The 20,212-nt window shown below is 34.8% G+C and overlaps 1 protein-coding gene across 3 annotated transcripts in view; it reads right to left on the bottom strand.

Annotated features, from left to right (window-relative positions):
- Positions 1 to 2,283: 2,283 nt before the first annotated feature.
- The window catches only part of TMTC3 (transmembrane O-mannosyltransferase targeting cadherins 3), a 36,360-nt gene continuing 18,431 nt past the window's right edge, over positions 2,284 to 20,212 (bottom strand). For all 3 annotated transcript variants that reach the window (XM_072351989.1, XM_072352008.1, XM_072351999.1), the window contains 9 exons: positions 19,066 to 19,238; positions 18,624 to 18,876; positions 13,665 to 13,813; positions 10,822 to 10,942; positions 10,030 to 10,141; positions 9,189 to 9,292; positions 8,000 to 8,169; positions 6,124 to 6,350; positions 2,284 to 4,503 (listed from right to left, as the gene is read on the bottom strand). In XM_072351989.1, the coding sequence (XP_072208090.1) occupies positions 3,677 to 4,503; positions 6,124 to 6,350; positions 8,000 to 8,169; positions 9,189 to 9,292; positions 10,030 to 10,141; positions 10,822 to 10,942; positions 13,665 to 13,813; positions 18,624 to 18,876; positions 19,066 to 19,238 (2,136 nt within the window). In that variant the 3' untranslated portion in view covers positions 2,284 to 3,676. The remainder of the gene's footprint in view (positions 4,504 to 6,123; positions 6,351 to 7,999; positions 8,170 to 9,188; positions 9,293 to 10,029; positions 10,142 to 10,821; positions 10,943 to 13,664; positions 13,814 to 18,623; positions 18,877 to 19,065; positions 19,239 to 20,212) is intronic.

Here is a 20,212-nt window from a genome sequence, read left to right as displayed (position 1 = left end):
GAGATATCTTCCATCCTTTTCATTCTCAAGCTCTTTGCCTAAGCAAAGCAGGATTCCTGGACTGAACTTTGGTGCACCTGACGTAGGTCTTTAGAAGTAGGTTCTGCTCGGTTCCAGACATTTTGCCAGGCAAAGATGGGTCAGAGACTCTGCTGTGAAAAGTCCCAGCCACATACATTTGCCCAAAGTGGGATTCTTTTTTTTTTTTTTTTGTGCCTTTGTGGAATACGAAGTCTGCAAGAGCTTGGGGCGGGTGCTGACTTCCCAGAATTGTTTTGATCTCCATTGAGCCTCAGCGAAATTTCAAGAAGAAAGAAATGCCACAAGCTCTGTACCTTGGATGCAGGGTGGGCAGCTTTACAAGGCACATTCAGTCTGTTCTTGTAAAAACCTAATCTGGCCATGAAGCAGAAGGTGACTGAAGTAATGCACCTGTGAAGCTGTTATTTGTGCCTTTTAGTCTTGTAACGCTCTATGGATGAGAGGAAGAGAAATCTACTCAGATGCTGTGCCGGACAACCTATATGCATAGTGCCAAAATACTTCATTAGCTTTTGAAGTACGTAACTTCCACAATTGACAGCATTTTCTGTGAGAAAGGTGGTATTTTTAGCAGGTCAGTGATTTGTTCTGAACTTGTATTAAGAGTAAGGTTGTCTCAGTATCCCACAGCCCCAGTTCAGCTCAGCTATTTTTGGTTAACAAGAAAAGGCCCAGTAGTAAAACATAATTTTGTCAGCAATTTATATCCTTTTAGGAGGAACCTGATCACAACAGTTATAGGTCCAGAGCAACAAAAAATAAGCGCATCTTTCGCATCCCTTGCGCACCTTGTTTCTTCAGAGTAGGAGGATCTCAATGCCAGAGGGTCAGTGGGAAATGAGGATCTGCATGAGGAGTGGCTGTAGGCTGTGAAAGCATTATTTCGCAGCTTAAAGCCAATATTCACACTTCCTTAAGATTTGAGCACATCATTTTCCTTTTAAATGTATTGAAATTGTGTTAGGTTTCAAAATAAGGTACAGACCAGTATATCTCTGCAATGGCAGAAAGAAAAAATTCCAACATTATTTAGTTGAAGGCAGCACATGTTCTTACTTTACTTGCAAGTGAGCCTCTATCTACTGCTGTATTTCTGCATGTTTACTCCTGTCCTCACCATTTTTTTTCTTCCAGTATTGACTAAGCAAGGTACAAACAACACTGAACACTAGAAATAATTCCTCTTGCACTTGGTTCTTTTTGACTCCAATCTGTGAAATTCTGTACATGTCTGTTTATAGGAAGATATTTCCTATTCGTTGTAATACCCAACAATTTCCCCTGACAGAGTTCATAGAAACAATACACTAAAAAATTAGATCAGATCCGAATGAATGTGACTATTTGACTATTTTTAGAAGCTATGCTGCTTAACTTTACTGTAACATTTTTCCTATGAGTTTAAAACAGGCTAAATCCAACTTGGCACACTGACAAAATACTTGTTTTTACTATAATTTCTCTAAAACAAAGGGCATACACTGAGTATTCCCTAGTTTGTGTCACTATGATGATTTCATTCACTTAAGCCTGACGACACCTTTGACTGTCATTGAATGCTTGTTCCCAAAGAGCAGGTACTTGGATAGTCAAGAGCCAAGTGACAGAAACTCAAATGCCAGACTGAGAACGTGATTTTTCTCCTCTTAAATGTTCAGATAAAATATTTGCTCACTTGGTCAGACAGAATGTATCTTTTCAAATTCACTATCAAATGAATGCTCCTTTGCATCACCCAGAATAATAACTAATTCATTCCTAAAGCTAAGGTAAGGAGGGCACACTTCATACACTACTTCGTATTCCAGTAGACCTCTACATAACAACTATTTTAGCTACAAGTATCCAAGCTATTTGCCAATTAAGATAAAGCAGTGATTTTCCAGGTGTTGTCAATAGACTTCTGGTGCTACAAGAAAACCTTAAAATTTGTATATGAAGAAAAGCTCCACCCAGTTATGTCTGCAGCTTTTAAATCATAGTTTTAAAATCCCACTCTCTTTTCCTAGTTAATAACATACAAGCTTGTTGTAGTAACATCACAAACGATACATAATAGTGGCAAGGTCCCTGCAAGGCCGTCAAACACTGAAGAACCCTCCCATAAAAATAAACACTAAATCTTACATACAGCTGGATTACTGCCAAAAAGCAGAAAACTGAGCAGTTACAGCAAGGACTATGGTTAAACAGTACAGTTGCTAAGGAATAATTCTACATCATTAAAGAAGACAGAACATGAAGAGTAAAGTTAGATTTAATAATTAAATTATAACTGAACCCATCTCCTCTTTTCCTTTCTCAACAGTCACACAAAAGCATCGTGTTTTGGTAATAGATAATATATATATGAACAAAAAATATATGCATCGCACAAAGATAAAAGGAACACTGACATTACAAAAAAAAAATTAATGTCAAGAAGGAAATAAAAATGGTGTATTAGTGGCAAAATGTGAATGGGATTATTTTAGTAGTCAAAATAAATATTTTATAAAAAGCACACATTCATGACAAATTATCAAAATGAAGAACTTAGTATCTGGAAGGACCTTATCCAAATTTCCTTGCATTAAACATTTCTAAATTCAGTGGTTTAAATATTATCAAACTGCTCTGAGCAATCACTGCTTATGTTAGTGTTGCAAAAAGTCATGAGACAAAAAATTCTGTCCAATGAACAGTAAATTCATTACACTAAACAAAGAAGAACTTCCTACACCAAGGAGTCAATCCACAGTCATTGAAACACAGTTCACAAGAACTACTGCATAGCATACTGCTTACTGTACCAAAAGTGCATTTGTCTGTACTCAGTGAACTGAGGGGAAAAAAGAAACCAACAAAAACAAAACGAACAAAAAAACAACTTTTTTTTGTTATATATGTATATATATATATATAAAAACAAACAAAAAACAAAAATGCCAGACCCCAAACAGTCAGATGTTGAAGAAAAAACACTTTTTCTTTAGAAGTAGACTCCAAAGATCTTAAAAGCACCATAGGAGTTATCAAGTAAAACTGTACAAAACTTAGCAGTAAGTAAAGATCAAATACAATTACTGTATCGTTCCATATTTAGAACATTTTAGTGTTGCTGCTGCACTGTCCCATGGTCTAACCAGTGGCATTTTACTGACTTTTTGTTAAGGTCTGGAAACAACGCATTGAAAAATGCTTTTCTATGTGGAGCAAAGTTATAGAAAGATTTAAACTGCTGATGTGCAAACGGAAATGTAGAAAATGTTAGTACAAACAGAATTCTATGGCAGCAGTGCCTGGTTTATCCTGTTAGTCCTCCACTCAGTCCTTTCACAGACTTTTTTAAAGTAGCATTCCTGAATATCCCTGACTTACAAATAATTTCTGAGAGTCTTTTCTCAATTTTAAGATTCTGTATTTAAAATTGTTCTCAGCCCATTATCCTTTAATCCCACCCATCCCCCTCATATTTAAAAGTTGTATTTTTGTTGCATAAAACATTACAGCGAGTTCTGCTTCTTGTTAAGTGATAGGCAGTCAACATTTTGCTCTATTTGCAAAATACTGAAATCACCATCCCGTTGGTTCATATATTAAACAACAATTAAAAATAGTACACCACCGTACTTCTATTGCAACATAATAAAGGCTATTCACCATTTAATATACGTTCAATCTCCTCTAGTCTTTTCAAAGCAGCAACTCTCTTTTTCTCAATATCTTTGATATCTTTTGTAGATTTTTTGGGAGTCTCTTTCTTCTCCATACTGTTTTTCTCTGATTGTTTCTTACTTTTTGAACGTCCTTTATTATTACCAGTTGTTGTCATCTGGGAGGGTTTCTGCTCATTTTTCACTTCTTTCAAATTCTGAAGTGATTTTTTTTTTTCTTCTGCAGCAGCAGTGGCAGTATCACCTGCTGGAACTGATGACTGCTCTGGAGCACTAAGAGATGTAATTTTACTTCTAACTATGTTTAGATGACGCTGAATATACTCTTCGTGAGGTGCCAGTGCTAGAGTTTCCACCAAACATTTTTCTGCTTTTATTAAGTCTCGTTCTTCAAAGTAAACTACACAGAGGTTATGTTTCCCTTGCACATTGTTGGGATCCAGTTCCAAAATTTTTTCAAAACACTTTTTTGCTCCAACTATATCCTTCTTTTGGTTCATAAGGATATCTCCTTTCAAAATTAGACCTTTGGTATGATCAGGGTAGTATTTCAGTAAGTCTTCCAGGATGGGCAAAGCCATCAATTCTTTTGCTGTCTGAGAATAAAGCAGTGCCAAATTGAACAAAGCACTTCGAAAGTTTGGCTGTAACTTTATGGCTTTCTTCATCCATGCCTCTGCTTCTGCATCTTTTTTGTCATCCATTGCCAGCATACCCAAATTGAAGTAACCATTTGCATCCTGCGGTTCTTCTTTCACATAATTTAACAGTCTCTGTTTAGCCTCAGGTCTAAGCTGAGCATTGCCTAAATGACAGAAAATACATTTAAGTTTTATTCTAAACACTTTTAAGCCAGGTCTGCAAACTGCTAATTGCTACACAAATTAAAATGTAACATCTGTGAAAGGGAAAGGATTTAAAATACTACTTTTTATTTGGGTTGTGTAGGAGCAAAAGTAAATGACAGTTACCTTCTTTACAGAACAAAACTACTTACAACTGACTTGTAGCCAAAGTAAGCATCATTATCCTATTATCTGTTAAATTATACTTAGATTTGGTGCAACGGATATAGAAGGTGTCTCTACAAGATTAACAGCAGTTATTTTCATGTATGACTGAGCAACTGGAATGCAGAAAAGTCAGTTCTATCAAATCACTTTTAACACAGGCAAACTTAGAATGGATCCCATTTTGTTGAAGACACAGAATCAAAGAATCACCACGGTTTGAAAAGACCTCTAAGATCATCCAGTCCAGTCATCCGCCAATCTGGTATGTTTCCCACTAAATCATGTCCCTCATTACAACATCTAAATGTCTCATGGACACCTCCAGGGACAGTGACTCAAACACCCCCCTGGGCAGCCCATTCCAGCACCTGTCCACATACTGAAAAGAATTACAGTTGATAGCGATCACACAGAATTATGTTAGATTCAACCAGGCTACAACATATTCTCACTGTTTCACATCAAACATTTTTAAAAAATTAAAAATAATCTTCTGTTAGATAAAAGCAGCAGTTCTGGCTTGTAGTCTGTGCTATTTTTATGAATACTTCAGTGAATGTATTCTAGTAAGGAATTCCAGGCACGGGCTTACTGAAGGATGGGGGAATAGGAAACTGATTTTAACTATCTTCTTCCATCTCCTCAAACAGTTCTGTACCTTCCAGCATGAGGAATGCAAAACTAGATATATAATACTTCTGCTCATTTGAAGCCCATGCACTACTTCAGACAAGAAACAAGGTGTTTCTTGTACTGCCTAACTTACTATGTGAAAGGAGATGAAGAATAATCCATTTGGATCAGCTCCAATCAATTCTATTATCTCATCTGGATGATAAATTACCCCTAAGAAAAAGGGAAACATACCTTACTCATCACTTTCTAATTATTTTCAACAGCCTTTTTTATGGCAACAGCCACACATTTACTCATTAAGCTAGAAGCTGTATGTATGAAAAACAAAACTAACGAAAATCCAACTTGATTCATAATAATTAGAAATATTGCAGAGGAAACTATGAAAACATTTCCCAGTGCTGGATTTAAAACCCACAGAAATCAGCTAGATTTTTTAGTCAGTGTGGAATGGATGAAATCAAAACAAATGCAGAACATTAATATTATACACTTTTTTTTTTTTTTTTTTTTTTTTTTTTTTTTAAGATTACAGAGGAAAAATTTTGAAGAGTTTTACATAGCACTATTCTTAACAAGATGTTAAAGTGTAAAACAGTTTTCAAGGTGTGAACCAATTAGAATATATGTACACTGTGCATATTTCACATGCTACCAATAAATTACAAAGATGACTATAATACCACGAATACTACTGCTTTTCAAAAATGTAACAATTCATTAAAATCTTATAAATGCAAAGATACAATAATTACTTACAGAGACAGCTAACTTACCAGATTCCTGCATTAGCAGGGCTGAGTTGAACAATGCCAGCTTATGCATTGGGTTGAGTTCTAGTGCTTGGTTAAAATTTTTCAGGGCTTCTGTTGGATCTTTCAGTTCAATATAAACAATTGCCAAGTTGTACCACAGGTCCGCATTGGTTCTATCTAGCTCCAGAGCCCTAAGGTAAGCTTCTTTAGCTTTCAGAGGCTTGTTCATTTTTAAAAGTAATTCTCCCCTGTTGAAGAATCAAATTTAACCTTCAGTAACTTTAATTGATAGAAGTACAATAACAATTGCAAGTGTTAATTTAGAAGTTTGTTTTCCTACAGAAAGTAGATGTGAAACATAGGTTTTTGGGTTTTTCTTGTTTGTTTTTTTGTTTATAATGCAAAAGAAAGGACTTGGTTTATGTACTATTCTAAAAGCATACAGATCTAAGAATTCTGCATACAGGAGATGTATGAGTAGGACAAAAAAGACTACAAAAAGAAACAACCACACAGAAGTCATCAAGGACTCCTGACACAGACCCAGCAACAGCTACTGTCAAGGCACCTCAGAGAATCATAGAATCATTTGAGCTGGAAGTGAACCTTAAGCATTATCTAGTTCAAATCCCCCACAGCTACAGCTAGATCAGGCAACTCAGAACTCCCTTCAGCCTGGCCTTGAATGTCCCAAAGGATGAGACATCCACCATTTCTCTGGGTATCTGGTTTCAATGTTTCACTTCCTTTGTCATAAAAATAACCAAAACCTTTTTCCTTATATCCAATCTACATCTTCTCTTTTAGTTTGAAAACATTTTCCCTTGACCTGTAACAACTGATCCTACTGAAGAGGACATCCCTTTGTTCCTTACAGACCCCATTTTGATACTGAATGGCTGCTGTCAGGTCTCCCTGGAGCCCTCTCCTCTCCAGGCTGAATAATCCTAGCTCTGTCAGGCTGTCCTTGCAGGGAAAGATGTTGGATCACTTTTATGGCCCTCCTCTGGACATGCTTCAGCAGGTTCATGTCTTCTCTTGTACTGGGAACCCTCACATCTGGATGCAGTACTCCAGATGACATCTCAACAGAGCACAGTAGAGGTGCAGGATCACCTGCCTTGACCTGCTGGTCACACATCTTTTGATGTGGGATATGGTTGGTACTCTGAGCTGCAAGGGCACACTGCTGGCTCATGTCCAGCTTACTATCACAAGTATTCCCAAGTCCTTTTTGGCAGGGCTGTGCTCAGTTCTTTCCTTGTATTGATTATGGGGCTTACACAATTCAGGTGCAAGACTCTGCACTTGGATATGTTGAACCTCATGAGGTTCACCTCAGTTCCCTGCTCAAACCTGAGTACATCTGTCTGGATGGCATCTCATTTCACTAAGAACCTGAGCACCTCAATAAGTCCTAGAGAGAATCACAATTAACAAAACAGTGAACAAAAGCCTCAAAACCCACAGTCATGTAACTCTTGTTCAGCCTCCTATTTTCAAGATTTCTATTTCTTTGAGTCTTTCATTTTCCTGATCATTTAGAAAAGAATAAGTAGAACTCCGTAACTCAGACTAATCAAAAGTATTTTAATTTAAAACTGAGCAAGAAGACTATAAATCTGAGTATGAGATACATAAAGAAATCTAACGAAAGCACCTTCCTGTATAACGACTGAAAACACAGCATATGTGAAATACACACACTATTTGAAACAAGAATTATAGGAACAGTTCTTGTCATAAATACTGGCTGCTCCAAATTTGTATCATCTTATTTGAAAATAAATCTATTCCGTCAGCTAAAGAAATTGTATAAACAAAATACTGTTCCTAGCACTGTAAATAAAACAGAAGTATATTCAAGAATACATATATCTAAAATTAATAAAGATACCTGCTGATGTAAGCCTGCTTGAAATCTGGCCTCATACTAATTGCTTGTCGATACAATTGATCTGCTTCTTCGAGGCGAGATTCATTTGCACGAATTAAGTTTGCAAGATTGATATAAACATTCAGGTGGTTGGGAGCAACTCTTGCTGCATATTTTTTACCCGGAATAATCTATCAAAAAGAATAAATTTCCAAATGCCAGTGAGTGAAAACATGAAAAACAACCAGCACAGATCTAACATTTAAATCTGCCTCATTTGTTTTAGGGTACCTCTGGAGATCATTTGTCAGACTCTTCATCCAGGAAAAAAAAAAAAAAAAAAAATCACACTTCACCTTAAATTTGATACAGACGTTATCAGTTAATTGATCCCAGCTACTTTGTGATGTGGCTCATGCAAATGGCCATTAACATCCAATCAGACCTTGTAAAAGGTTCTCCTTCATACAAAGGTTATCTCTTAAAGTCTAAGCCGATAGATCAGAACACTTTTTCTGCGGGGGTTGGGCAAAAGGAAGGGAGGAAGGAAGATTTTCATGAGATAATATGAGATGCTATGGCACTGTAAATAGTGTATTGTTTACTAGAGTCTTCACACCACAAACATTTTTATGCCATATTCTCTGCTCAGGTGACTCCTTATTTCCCTGTCAATCTAATTTCTCCCAAACAGCTAAAATAGGTACCAGTTGCTAGGTATAAATACAACCCAACATATGGCAAAGGTAACAGAGCACATGTTTATAAAAGCATGTTGAAGCAAAAGTTTTTGTTGTTGTTGCTGCTTCAACTGCCTTGTCCCATCTCTAACACTGCACTTAAGCCTTCTCCTATGAGCTTGAACACTGAACAATATCAATGTATTGGCTGGATGTGCAAATAAGAACAGCTGTGATTAGAGACTGTGTATTTCTAACTTGTTTTTTTTTTTTTTTTTGTATCTTCAATTTAGGAAAAAAATATCCAGAACAGTATAAAAAGTAACTTATATATATATATTTTTTTAAACAAAGAAGGTCCAAGTAAGTATTTTTAAACAGAATACAATATGATCTTATTTAAGAGATTTAAGCTTTAATAATAGTGCTTACAGCAACAAGTATCTTCAACGATAAATAAGAAAACTATAACATGAATACAGGACTGGAAAAGTTGCTCCCTCCCCAACAATGATTATGTTACTAATTACCTGTGGCATCAATGATTTAGCAATCATATATGATTTCTCAGCTTCTTTAGTTTTGTTTAAGTTTTTGTAAGTTCTTCCGACATTCATGTGAGCACCAATGTCATCTTGAAGAAAAGAGTGAAACTTCTAATTTTTCATGCACTGAGTAACAATGAAAAAATATCTATGCTTTGAGAGTAGTGTTAAAAACAGGTACTGCATAAAGATCAGCAAAAACAAAAACAAACAAACAAACAAACAAAAGCAATTCTGATTTATTTTTCACCTTATTTATGAAGTTAATAATTTACCCATAAACCAAAGATGCATTATAAATGTACTTGGCCAAAAATTAGAGGTCATATTTTGATGTAGCCATCTTTAATCTACCTCTCTAGTAGAAGCACATTAAAGATATTTATTAGATTTCCATTTCTAGAAGGAAAGGTTGACCAGCATTACCCAGAACTTCCTAAGCAACAGTATGCAAAAGAGTAAATGTGCACTTTGATATACCATGGATTGCCTTTCCTTAGCATTAAATGAGGAAATTAAATAATAGTTAATCGTGCTTCAAAAGGAATTATAGGTTTCATGACATTCTTTTTGAATGAACTTCACTAATAGCTCTGCACGGAAAGTCTTCGTTTTTGTACAGATACAAACTTCTATTGATATTTTTTTTGGGGGGGAAATTTATTATCTCTTTAGAATAACTTTTATTATACTCAGAAAGTATGGATCAAGTAAGTGACACAGTTTGCTGTTCAACTGGTGAAAAACAGAACATTTTAAAGCAGAGTTTAACGTAACATTAGCAGAAATGAAAAGCCATTCCATGGCACTTAGTCTAAGCTTTTACCTGGCTGCACTTGTGTGGCTTGTATGAAGAATTGCAAAGCTCTTTCAAAATTCTTTTCATTTTCTAACGCATGCCCCACATTGTTCCATAGCTTTGCATTGTTCTTATTTACCTAAAAACAATAAAACATACATAAATTTATAATGCATTGAGTCTCAGTTACTCAACACTTTATTTTCTTCTAACTACAAAGAATCACAGAATCAGAAAGGTTGGTTCATCTAAGATCATCTAGTTCAACATCTCAAGGTTGAAAAAACACACAAAAATAACGAATCAAGCTGCTATGTGTAAAAAATAACAACACTACGTACAGAGCAATTCCATGAAACTGGTTGCTCAACATACATTTACCTCAGCTATTAGTACCTAAAAATCTGCAGAATTTTAAAATTCATTATAATTGTTATGGAAAAATGAATAGATGGTTGTTCAAATTATCCTATCATGCCACATACACATTAGGAAAAAATAAAAACTATTTTATGGAAAATTTTTGTAGTTTTTTGTCATTTTTGTATTCAAGCATATTGTGCTAGCATCCAGATAAAGAGAATACATTCAACTGTTTTAGCACATAAAAAAAAATATATATATATCTTCTGTTTCTTGCACATAAATCACACTGCTTTTAAAGCATTCCCAAAAGCAACTACTTGATTTAGATACGGTCAACACAGAAATCAAAGTGGCAGAACAAGCATAATTTCTCTTCATTCTTATCATGCACTACCAGTTTTTGTGAACACTAACATAAATTTTCTTTTATCCTTTTCAATTAAGATACAATACCTTTAAAGCTGACATGAACAATGTGTACTCTGATTCCCAGTCCCAGTTTCTGTGCAGCGTTTTCAAGGCATGTGTGAACAGTACCACAATCAAACAAACCCAAGATATTTTTCTTAGCATGCTATTAAATAGAAAAAAAGCAATAAAACAAATACTTGTTAAAAGCACACAAACAATTCTTATTTATATTAAATGAAGTATCTTATATTCTAGAAGCCAAATAAACTGAGAAACAAACAACAACAAAAAAAAGTAAAATATTATCACATTTTTTTTACTTTATATTTGATACAAGTTCTTTACTAAACATATTACCAATGTTTTCCACACTGTAAAACACTTCTTATTATAGAGGTCTCCTGTAGATACCACTCAACATTCCATAAAAAAACCTCTAATAATAAGGAGAAAGATTTAGTATTATAACAACTTATTTCTTATTATGAAAACTGCAAATTAGAATCATAGAATAGTCAATGTTGGAAAAGACTCCCAAGATCATCCAGTCCAACTGTGTACCTACCACCAGAATTTCCCTACTAAATCATGTCCCTTAATACAACATCTAAACATTTATTGAATTACTAGGAGCAGAAATCCCACTTTGACCAGACTGTCAGCAATGATCATCTAGACTGTTTTTGCTGTTTATTTTCTGAAGTTTAAACATCATTTGGTTTAACCATACCAGATATAAACTTTAACAGACAGATCAGATGGATCTAAATGTGAAAACACACACAAGATACCTATCTAGACATCCTCCAATTAAGAACATCGCTTTATTAACAAACATTGAAAACCTCATTGTCAAGCAGACATGCTTTCATTCATGCTTTCCAACTATTTCTTGGTCATTGCAAAGCTGTTCACAGTCCTGCGTACTTCACTGAGGCTTGATAAAAAACACAAGACTTTCCCTCACATACAAAATGCCATATATATGCATAGGACTGTGCTTGGTTGTACCATTGTTATTTTGTTTTTTAAATAAATTGAGATGCAGTACAACATAATTATGAGGTATTTCAACACTTAAGCAAAGCAATAAATGAGAACTGATGCACACACTAACTCATATCTCCACCAGGCTCATAAGAAAGCTTTTTTCACTGAACATATTTCTGAAGTAAGGAGCCTTTTCTACATTGGAAGGCTTTTCAGAGCACTGACTGCCTGCATTTTTGTAGTAAGCCACAGTGCTCCCTAATTTTCCTCCCTGCCCGTCCTCTCCTGGATCCTCGTTTTCTGTCCCATCACTTCTATTTTTTCCTTATCATAGTGGGATTGTGATAATACTTTCTCCTTACTCCCACTAGGTATCGATTTCCTTATCCAGCGCTGTCAGCTTTGGCAGTGCCAGTTAACACACGTTATCCTATAAGGTCTCACATCAAATGACAGTAGACAACATAGACTAGGAACTGCTGCCTTTCAGTTGTCCAAGCAAGCAGTAGGATGGCACTGGGGTAACAAGGTTAAAGCATTAATGTCAGGGAAAAGCATTTATAGACTAAATAGAAGACAGCAGAAAACTGAAGGTACATTCAAAATATGCTTTTGAGCAGAATTTCCAATGGAGAAATTCTTATCTAAAACATTCTTTAGTTAAACAAATACTGAACAGCTCTGATACTTGTTCTTAGAACCTAAACTCTAACGTTTTATCAGTAACTCATATTTTCATGTGCTGCAGACAGATATAAATGCAGTACCTAAACTTTAGTCAGTGACTACCTTTAATTGAAGTATAAATCAAATCTAGTCAAGATTTTTTTTGCTTAATCCTCAAAAATGATTTCAAGAAGAATATCATGTTTCTTTACATAAAAGAGATGAGATAACTAGGCAGTCTGAGATAACTAGGCAGTCCATTTTGTAGCAATGTGCAGCTTGCATTCTAAAATGCTTGGTGCCAAAAGCATTTAAAACATGTTTTCTTTTAATTTAACCTTGTAATACCCTCAGAAAAGTAACAACAATGGCTTGTGCTGGGGAGGAACCTCAGTATTCTGTATCAGACTATTTTGCTTAAGAGGCAAAGGATCAGTGCACTAAGGTGCACTTTGATTCTTAAACTCATTCTGTACTTCTATTAATTTGGTTTATGCAGTAAAAGTAAAAATACAAAAAAATCTCCTTTTCTGAAAACTTTTCATCTATAATCTAAATTTTAAAATTAGGTTAAATAACTGAATCAAATTCATTACCGTTTTATCTTACAAGCTGTACATCACTTTCACTTCACAAGAATGTGGCACTGACTGAAAAGACTGTGAAGCTACCTGTTATGATACTATGGAATTTACACACAGCACAGCAAAAAGTAACTTCTAGTGTACCTTCTTTGTAGCACTAAGCTAAACCACAGTTAATTTTTAAATAAGTAACAGTACTTAATTAAAAGAAGAACTTGAGATATCAAGCTTCTGACTGCATGTCCAACATGCATATAGACAAACTTAATCAAAGGTATCTGCTGATGTAGAAGTGCTTTTCCTAATAAACTGCCTAGCAAACATCTATCCTTTAAAGCAGCACTGAACACTTCTACAGGGAAAACAGCTCATCTACTGTTCTGAGAGCAATGTTGATGATGACTCATGTGTGCTTATAAATGAAAATATCCACCGGTCTCTTAATTTCCTTCTTGTCATCTGTTCACACGGCTAACAAGCTGTCACTACTCCACATTCAATAATAAAACCCTGACACAATACAAGAGTTGTAATATAATAATATCACCAAAAGATCTACTGCGAAAGCTAACAGCCATAATTATACTTATCCTTTATTAAATAAAGAGTGATGAGTTAGACCAGTACTGGATAAACCTACCATACCTTCTATTTGATAATTTCTTCCATCCATGTGCTACTAAAATACAGAATCCCATGCTAGGAACATATAACACTCGTTCCGCTACTACAAATCCAACAGGAAAAAAGAGGTTTGATGCAGGAATGAATGGCAGCACTATTAAGCAGAGTGCCTAGAAAAGAAATGCAAATGAATTAGTAAGCAAGATTAGGTAGTGACAGACTGTACTCATAGACAAATTATGAAGCAATTACAAAAAAATCCAGAAAAATCAGACATACATGGCAGATCTGTTTTGTTCTTTTGAATCTAGTATAGATTAGATTTACTAGGTCTGCTTTACATTGAGACCATTCTGAAAATGGAAACTTAAAACTTGCAAATGACACTTCCCCTTATTTAACAAACTACAAATGTACTGTTTTCTATACTATAGAAAAGAGCAACTGTATGAAAAAATAATAGGATGAAATGACCAAGCACAAAATAGGGTTTTAATAAGTTACAATTTTGGACATAACTATATAACTATTATAACATAACTATAGAAATTTTATACCAACTTACATGATGTAAAAAGCACTTGTTTTTACAATGAATTCAATTTTCACTTTCTCTTAAAAATATGAATAACAAAAACCAGAATCAACCACTGAATTAACATCTATGTTAAGATACTGCACTACAGGCGCACAAAAATATCTAAAATGACAATGAACTCATCAGCTTCCTTAATCGTATCTCAGTTGCATACAGATAGAAGCCATCTGCTTCAAAGGATGTGGATACAACCTTTTGCTTTTAGTTCCAAGTGACTAAGAGCTTTACAGTCTCTGATATCATCAAAAAATTGAAGTAGTTATTTCTAAATACATGGCATCCAAGGTACAAATAGCAAAAACTAAAAACCCAAACCCCTACAGAAACTGAGTACTTCTTTGAATAAAATGCGAGGAATTTTCTAGAAATTTGTAATTTGCAAACACATACAAAAGAAAATCAACAAAAAGCATCTTCCAAGCATAATTTAGCAAAAACAAACAAAACACCCCACAAAAAACAAACAACAAAACTGCTGTTTTGCAGATTTTTTAAATTCAAGTCATTCACAATGCAGTACATTTCACAATGTATAAGGCTTGTACATTTGTTTAAATGAATTAACTCATTTTAAAACACTGATTTGAAGAAGACATCTCTTAAGATTTTAAGAAGTTAGTTTTTCCATTATTGCTATTTTGCTGTTTTTTTATATACAGTAAGGACATTGGTCTCAAAGCCCCAAGGTTAACACAGGTACAGCACAACAGTGAAATCCACCATTTTCCAGTGGGAAGGATTCTAGAGCTCACACAGCAAGTGCCTGCTAGCATTGTGTGCCTACAATCTAGACACCTAATAAAAAGAATTGTCCCTAAGTAACAAAGGTTTTTGCATGCTTTGTTCTTTTTAATTTTTTCGATGGCAACATGTTACACAATGTGTTGCTCAAATTCTTTCAGGTCTTTTGTCTCTCCTTAGTATACTGTCCTTCAAATACAATTTTGTAAGAGACAGACTCAAAGCTCCAGTAGATAAAAATGTCTTCTTTTCATTTATTCTCTTTATCAGAGTCTTTCAGCAGGTGCAGAGGCTCCGTTGAAAAAATTAAAAAGAAGTCCCAGTCAAGGCAACTGGAAAACCTAGAAAAGAGAAACATTTAGAGTATGCAGAAAGCACAAAGCACATGACAAAACTCTGAAATACGACCATAAAAATGATGACTAAGTGAACTGACAGATTATTGTTCACAAGGAAATATTTCAAAGACTTAGATGTAAGCACAGAATTCAGTATCAGTGAATTCAGAAGTACTGATGTTTTCTGAAAGATGTTCTCTGAGGATACTCTCTCTGCTCCTGATATTTGCACACTAGAAAGCCAACAAGTTTTTTGGTTGAGTACAGTCTAAACATAAGAGAGGTATGAGGAAGGATAATAAGGTATCTTTATTTGAAACACTTAGCATTTATCATGAGATAAACTATTATTAAAACTTTGGTAGCTAACATAGGCATGTGTACACCCAAAATATTTCACATCAAAAATAAAAGCCATGATCACAGCTTGATTCTGAAACCTAGTGAGAAGACACTGAAGTAATTCCAGATCTGTGCTATTTTTAGTACTAAACATTTCCAATACTTATACTGCAACTTATTTTAAAAGGTCACCTACTCTGACAGTAAGTCATTTGACTGTTCACAGGGACTGAGCAAACAGCAAATATAAGATACTTCAGCTGCTTAAGAGAATTTTGTTTCTAGTGCATGTCCTTCATAATGTCAAAATAATTATTTTGAGCTGTGTAATGACTGTAACGTGCCAAAGCATGAGTTCTGATTTATAATACACAATTCCATTTTTTATTAGTTTAATATTATTAGTTGAAAAAATAAATTAGCTACTGCTTAGATCTCTTACAATTATGTTATTTTGAAAAGGCAATTTTAGGACTTACTGCAAAAATAGAAACATGACAAGGTAAAACATAATGAACCCACTTACCAGAGTTATTCTTCATGGAGATGACTGGTTTTAATGACTGAAAATGGGTCCTTCAACATTCATATCTCTTGTTACTTCATCCAGTGGGAGCATCTGTAAAGAACTGGGGGATGTCCACTGTCACTTGTGGAAGTAGGAAGAGGAATCCACTCTTCTTTCTTGTCTCGCAAGAAGTACAACACCCACATCCAAATCCAGCAAATACAGAAAGACATACTAAGACACACTTGAAGTCTCCCTTCTGTCTTGCATTTTGGATTTGTCTCCCTCATATTTTATTTGCAAAGTCAAAATAAGCACCTCTGTTTTTCCAGCAGGCTTGAAGTTGTACTGTTTTCAATCACATACATGACAGTCAATTGAGAATCTACCTATGACTTCAGCATCAAACCTCAGGGTCTCGTGGGGCAATGGAAGAGCCAGAAGTTGCTAGAGACTGGTAAAGAAGTTCTTTACAAAGCTTTTTACAACTCCATTAGAGTGAGACTCATTAGGAATTCAAAATGAACAGTGTGAACAGTCACACTTTCAATTGTGATGTGTTGAAAACACCTTTATGTTAGGAGGCATCCTCACAGACAACCCACAGAACTTACATCTGTCAGGGAAGTAATTTATTTTGGCTAGCAGAAAGTTAAGCTTGTATTGGAAGAACTGAGAACAGAGTGGAAAAATGCTCCCTAAACAACGAACAATAAATAAAAGCAAACAAAAAACCCCAACCAGTATTCCAACGTAGTTATCTGGAAAACTTCTATAAACAGTGTTAAGTTGATTTCACTACAAAAGGATTCAATTTCTTCATTTTAAAGATGATATTACTAACTCTTAGACAAGAGTTTACAAACAGACAAGCCACTGCAAAGGAATCCCATGACAGAATATCCTGTCTACATCAGGATATTAATGGTTAACCATAAGACAGTACAGCTTTTGGCTTACAGTGTTGATGTTACATTCTCAATTCTTAAGAAATTAGCTTTAAGGCACTTAGATATTCCAGGGAAAATCAACATCATACAGAGGATTATATACACAACACACACATATACATGAAAGGAAAAGAACTTTTGTTAAATGGTGATTAAACCTCACTGTAGGTCACAGGATTTATGAAAGATCTCAGAAGACCATTCTTGTAAAAAACACTTAGAATGGTAAGTAATAAAAAAAAAACCCTTGAACAAAACCAAACCAACTTACAACGACTTATGCTTAGAACTCCATTAACCCCGATCTCTTCTGAACTTTAAGAAACAGGAAGGAAAAAGCAGTGAAATAAAGAGTCTAAGTTCAAGAGTGGTCTTCTACACGTGGGTGTTCTACTTCCCATACTTCTATCAGTGCACTGGATAATTTTTTTTCAGTTTATGTAAATAGGGAAGTTAAACTACTTACTCAAATATAAGTGCAGTAAAACTATAACATTTTGAAAACAAAATTTAGTTATTTATATATAGATTGTTTAATAGCATTAAATTGTAATTATCTGGTCATGCCATCCTGCACATTTATTGTATAAATACTCTTAAGTTTTTTATATCACAAGCTGTTTTCAGAGTCAGAACTAAAAGCATCATCAGCTACTGATCGTTTTTACCAGTTTTCTAGTGAAACAATGTGCCTCATCATTTCATCCAGTGATGAAACAAACAAAAATATTATATTAGAACTTTGTTAGGTCATGACATGACATGAATTGAAGTTTGTCTGATGATTAGCAGAGAAATTCTTAGTGTTAAATTGTGCATAAATATTCCCACCCATCTGAAACTTCTGTTGGCTAGTTACATATTAAATAAAAAGCACATTACTACTAAGGCAAGTTTAGATTATATGTGCAGATCTGTTGCAAGCATAATTGCATCACTGACTTGTAAGGAACATGCTATCAGCTAATCATTCATCTTACAAGATTTTGCAGTGGCAGCAACCAAAACCTTTTACTTCTTAAATGATTTTTATTTATTTATTTATTTTTCATACGCTCCATTTCCTCCAAAATACTCTTCCCTGGAAACCCATTTAAATTCCAAGGTCATTTATTAGCAAAAAAAATGGAAGTGATTTTAGAGGTTGACAAAACTAATTTTCCTTTAGAAAATGGAAAAGACTAAAGAGGAGCTTTATTAATGCTGAGAACTCCAGTTTTCTAGCCAATTTCTGAATATTTCAAAACAGCCATAATACAGTTGGCAAATAAATAAAAGCCATATTTATTCCTGTTTATTTTCCCCCATCCCATTCTTTGCACAGTAAACACAGTTAATTGCAATTCAAAGGGTTTACTGCTACAGCAATTTTTCTTGTGTGTTCATTCTAGTCCAAGAATGAATCACAGTGTCACCAACGATTAGGTAGGTGATCAAACATCCTAGGCCAGTTACATTCAGGGAGAAGAGGGATTAAAAATAATACAAATGCATCATTCATACCATGAGTACAGTCTTGGAGGAATCCCCAGGATACCGGAGACTGAAGACAATCAAAGATCCCAGAAGGCAAAAGAATGTAAGGGTGGCAAAATTTCTGACATCTAACAAAGACTCCACAAGTGGGATAGTTCCCATTGTCCAGTCACAGCATAATTCTGAGGGGTTGAGAAGAAGCCAAGCATTTACAGGGAGGAGGTAGTTGAAAGTCAGCTGCCTTGCTGGAGATGGACTTACAGCAGCTGGGTTATCAAACCTAAAGATAAATAATGGAGAAAACAGAGCTTTTAATGAAAGCAAATAATAATCTTCATTGATTTTAAGACCAAAAGCAAGCAAGTCTAGATCACAGCTAGAATTGCCAATTACAGCTATGTACTTTATTCAGATACCATTACACTACATCTTATGTATCAGTACCCGTAAACAAGACACATTCCATTACCTTGTGAACACCGGAAGTTGAGACTGGATAACCTGGACTCTAACAACAACAAGAAGCAGTGTACTGAACATTAGGACTATGAGCTTCAACAGTGTTTGCAGCATGGAGAAAGGAATACTGCCCTTTCCTCGAAGAATCTGAACAGCTGTATCCCACAGAACTGGCAAGGTATACTGCAAAAGAAAAGGTGTTTTGATTAAGTGCATTCAGTATCTCATCTTTTTTGACATGTTTTTCTGTAAAAGCATGGTCCAAATACTTAATTCATATTTATATGTGTTTCACATGCCCCCCTCTCTAAGCCCACCACTCTAATAAAAACAATTCTACCTTGATATTATTGCTAACACTATCATAGCAGAACTCACATCCCTTTGGTACCATGATTTGTACTGACAGATGAAAAAATGTAGACCATCCTCAAGCAGATAATTCATTAAACAAAGTATGACTATGAAATAAATTAAATAATATATATATATAAATAATATATATTAAATGAAATTGAATAAATGAAATACATTTTTGAAGTACTTCATTTCCAACTAGCCATGGCTTTCAATTTTACCCCTCTACTGCAGTAACCAACCTGTCCCTGACTCTTGAGTGTTACAATCTTGCATATTATACAACCTGATTTCTTCCCAGTGCACCAGCTTCTTTGTCTGTGCCTTCATGTCTTGCACTATGGACATCTTACTGCTTCACATATACTGGCTAAATGAAGTACAGACTTTGATAGGTTCATGCTACACTTATGCTTTCAGCATAAAGCTGAAGCTTATGCTTTCAGCAGAAGCCCTCATTTGCACTTTATCTATTCTACTCATCTGACTTGCACAAACTAGTTAAAAATTTTTTAAAAAATTAGATTTAGATAAAAAGTTACTGTGAAAAGTAGAGGCGTAAAAAGTATGGACACATACAGGTTGTTCCTTCAGAAATCCAGTTTCAAAATGACATGCTTATTCACTAGACATATAAAGCCAAATAGCTGCAAAGACAGATTTCTTCAAGCACAAAGACGTGTCATTTTAGACTTGAGCATGCCAAGGTGGACAATCTTTCAGCTTTTACAAAATAACAATTCATAATTTAAATAATTAAGGAATAGTACATTTAAAATATTTTCTTAGACATTTATACA

Source organism: Excalfactoria chinensis, chromosome 1 (genome assembly GCF_039878825.1).
Source record: "Excalfactoria chinensis isolate bCotChi1 chromosome 1, bCotChi1.hap2, whole genome shotgun sequence".
In the NCBI taxonomy this organism is placed as follows: Eukaryota; Metazoa; Chordata; class Aves; order Galliformes; family Phasianidae; genus Excalfactoria; species Excalfactoria chinensis.
This window is presented reverse-complemented; position numbering and strand designations above follow the sequence as displayed.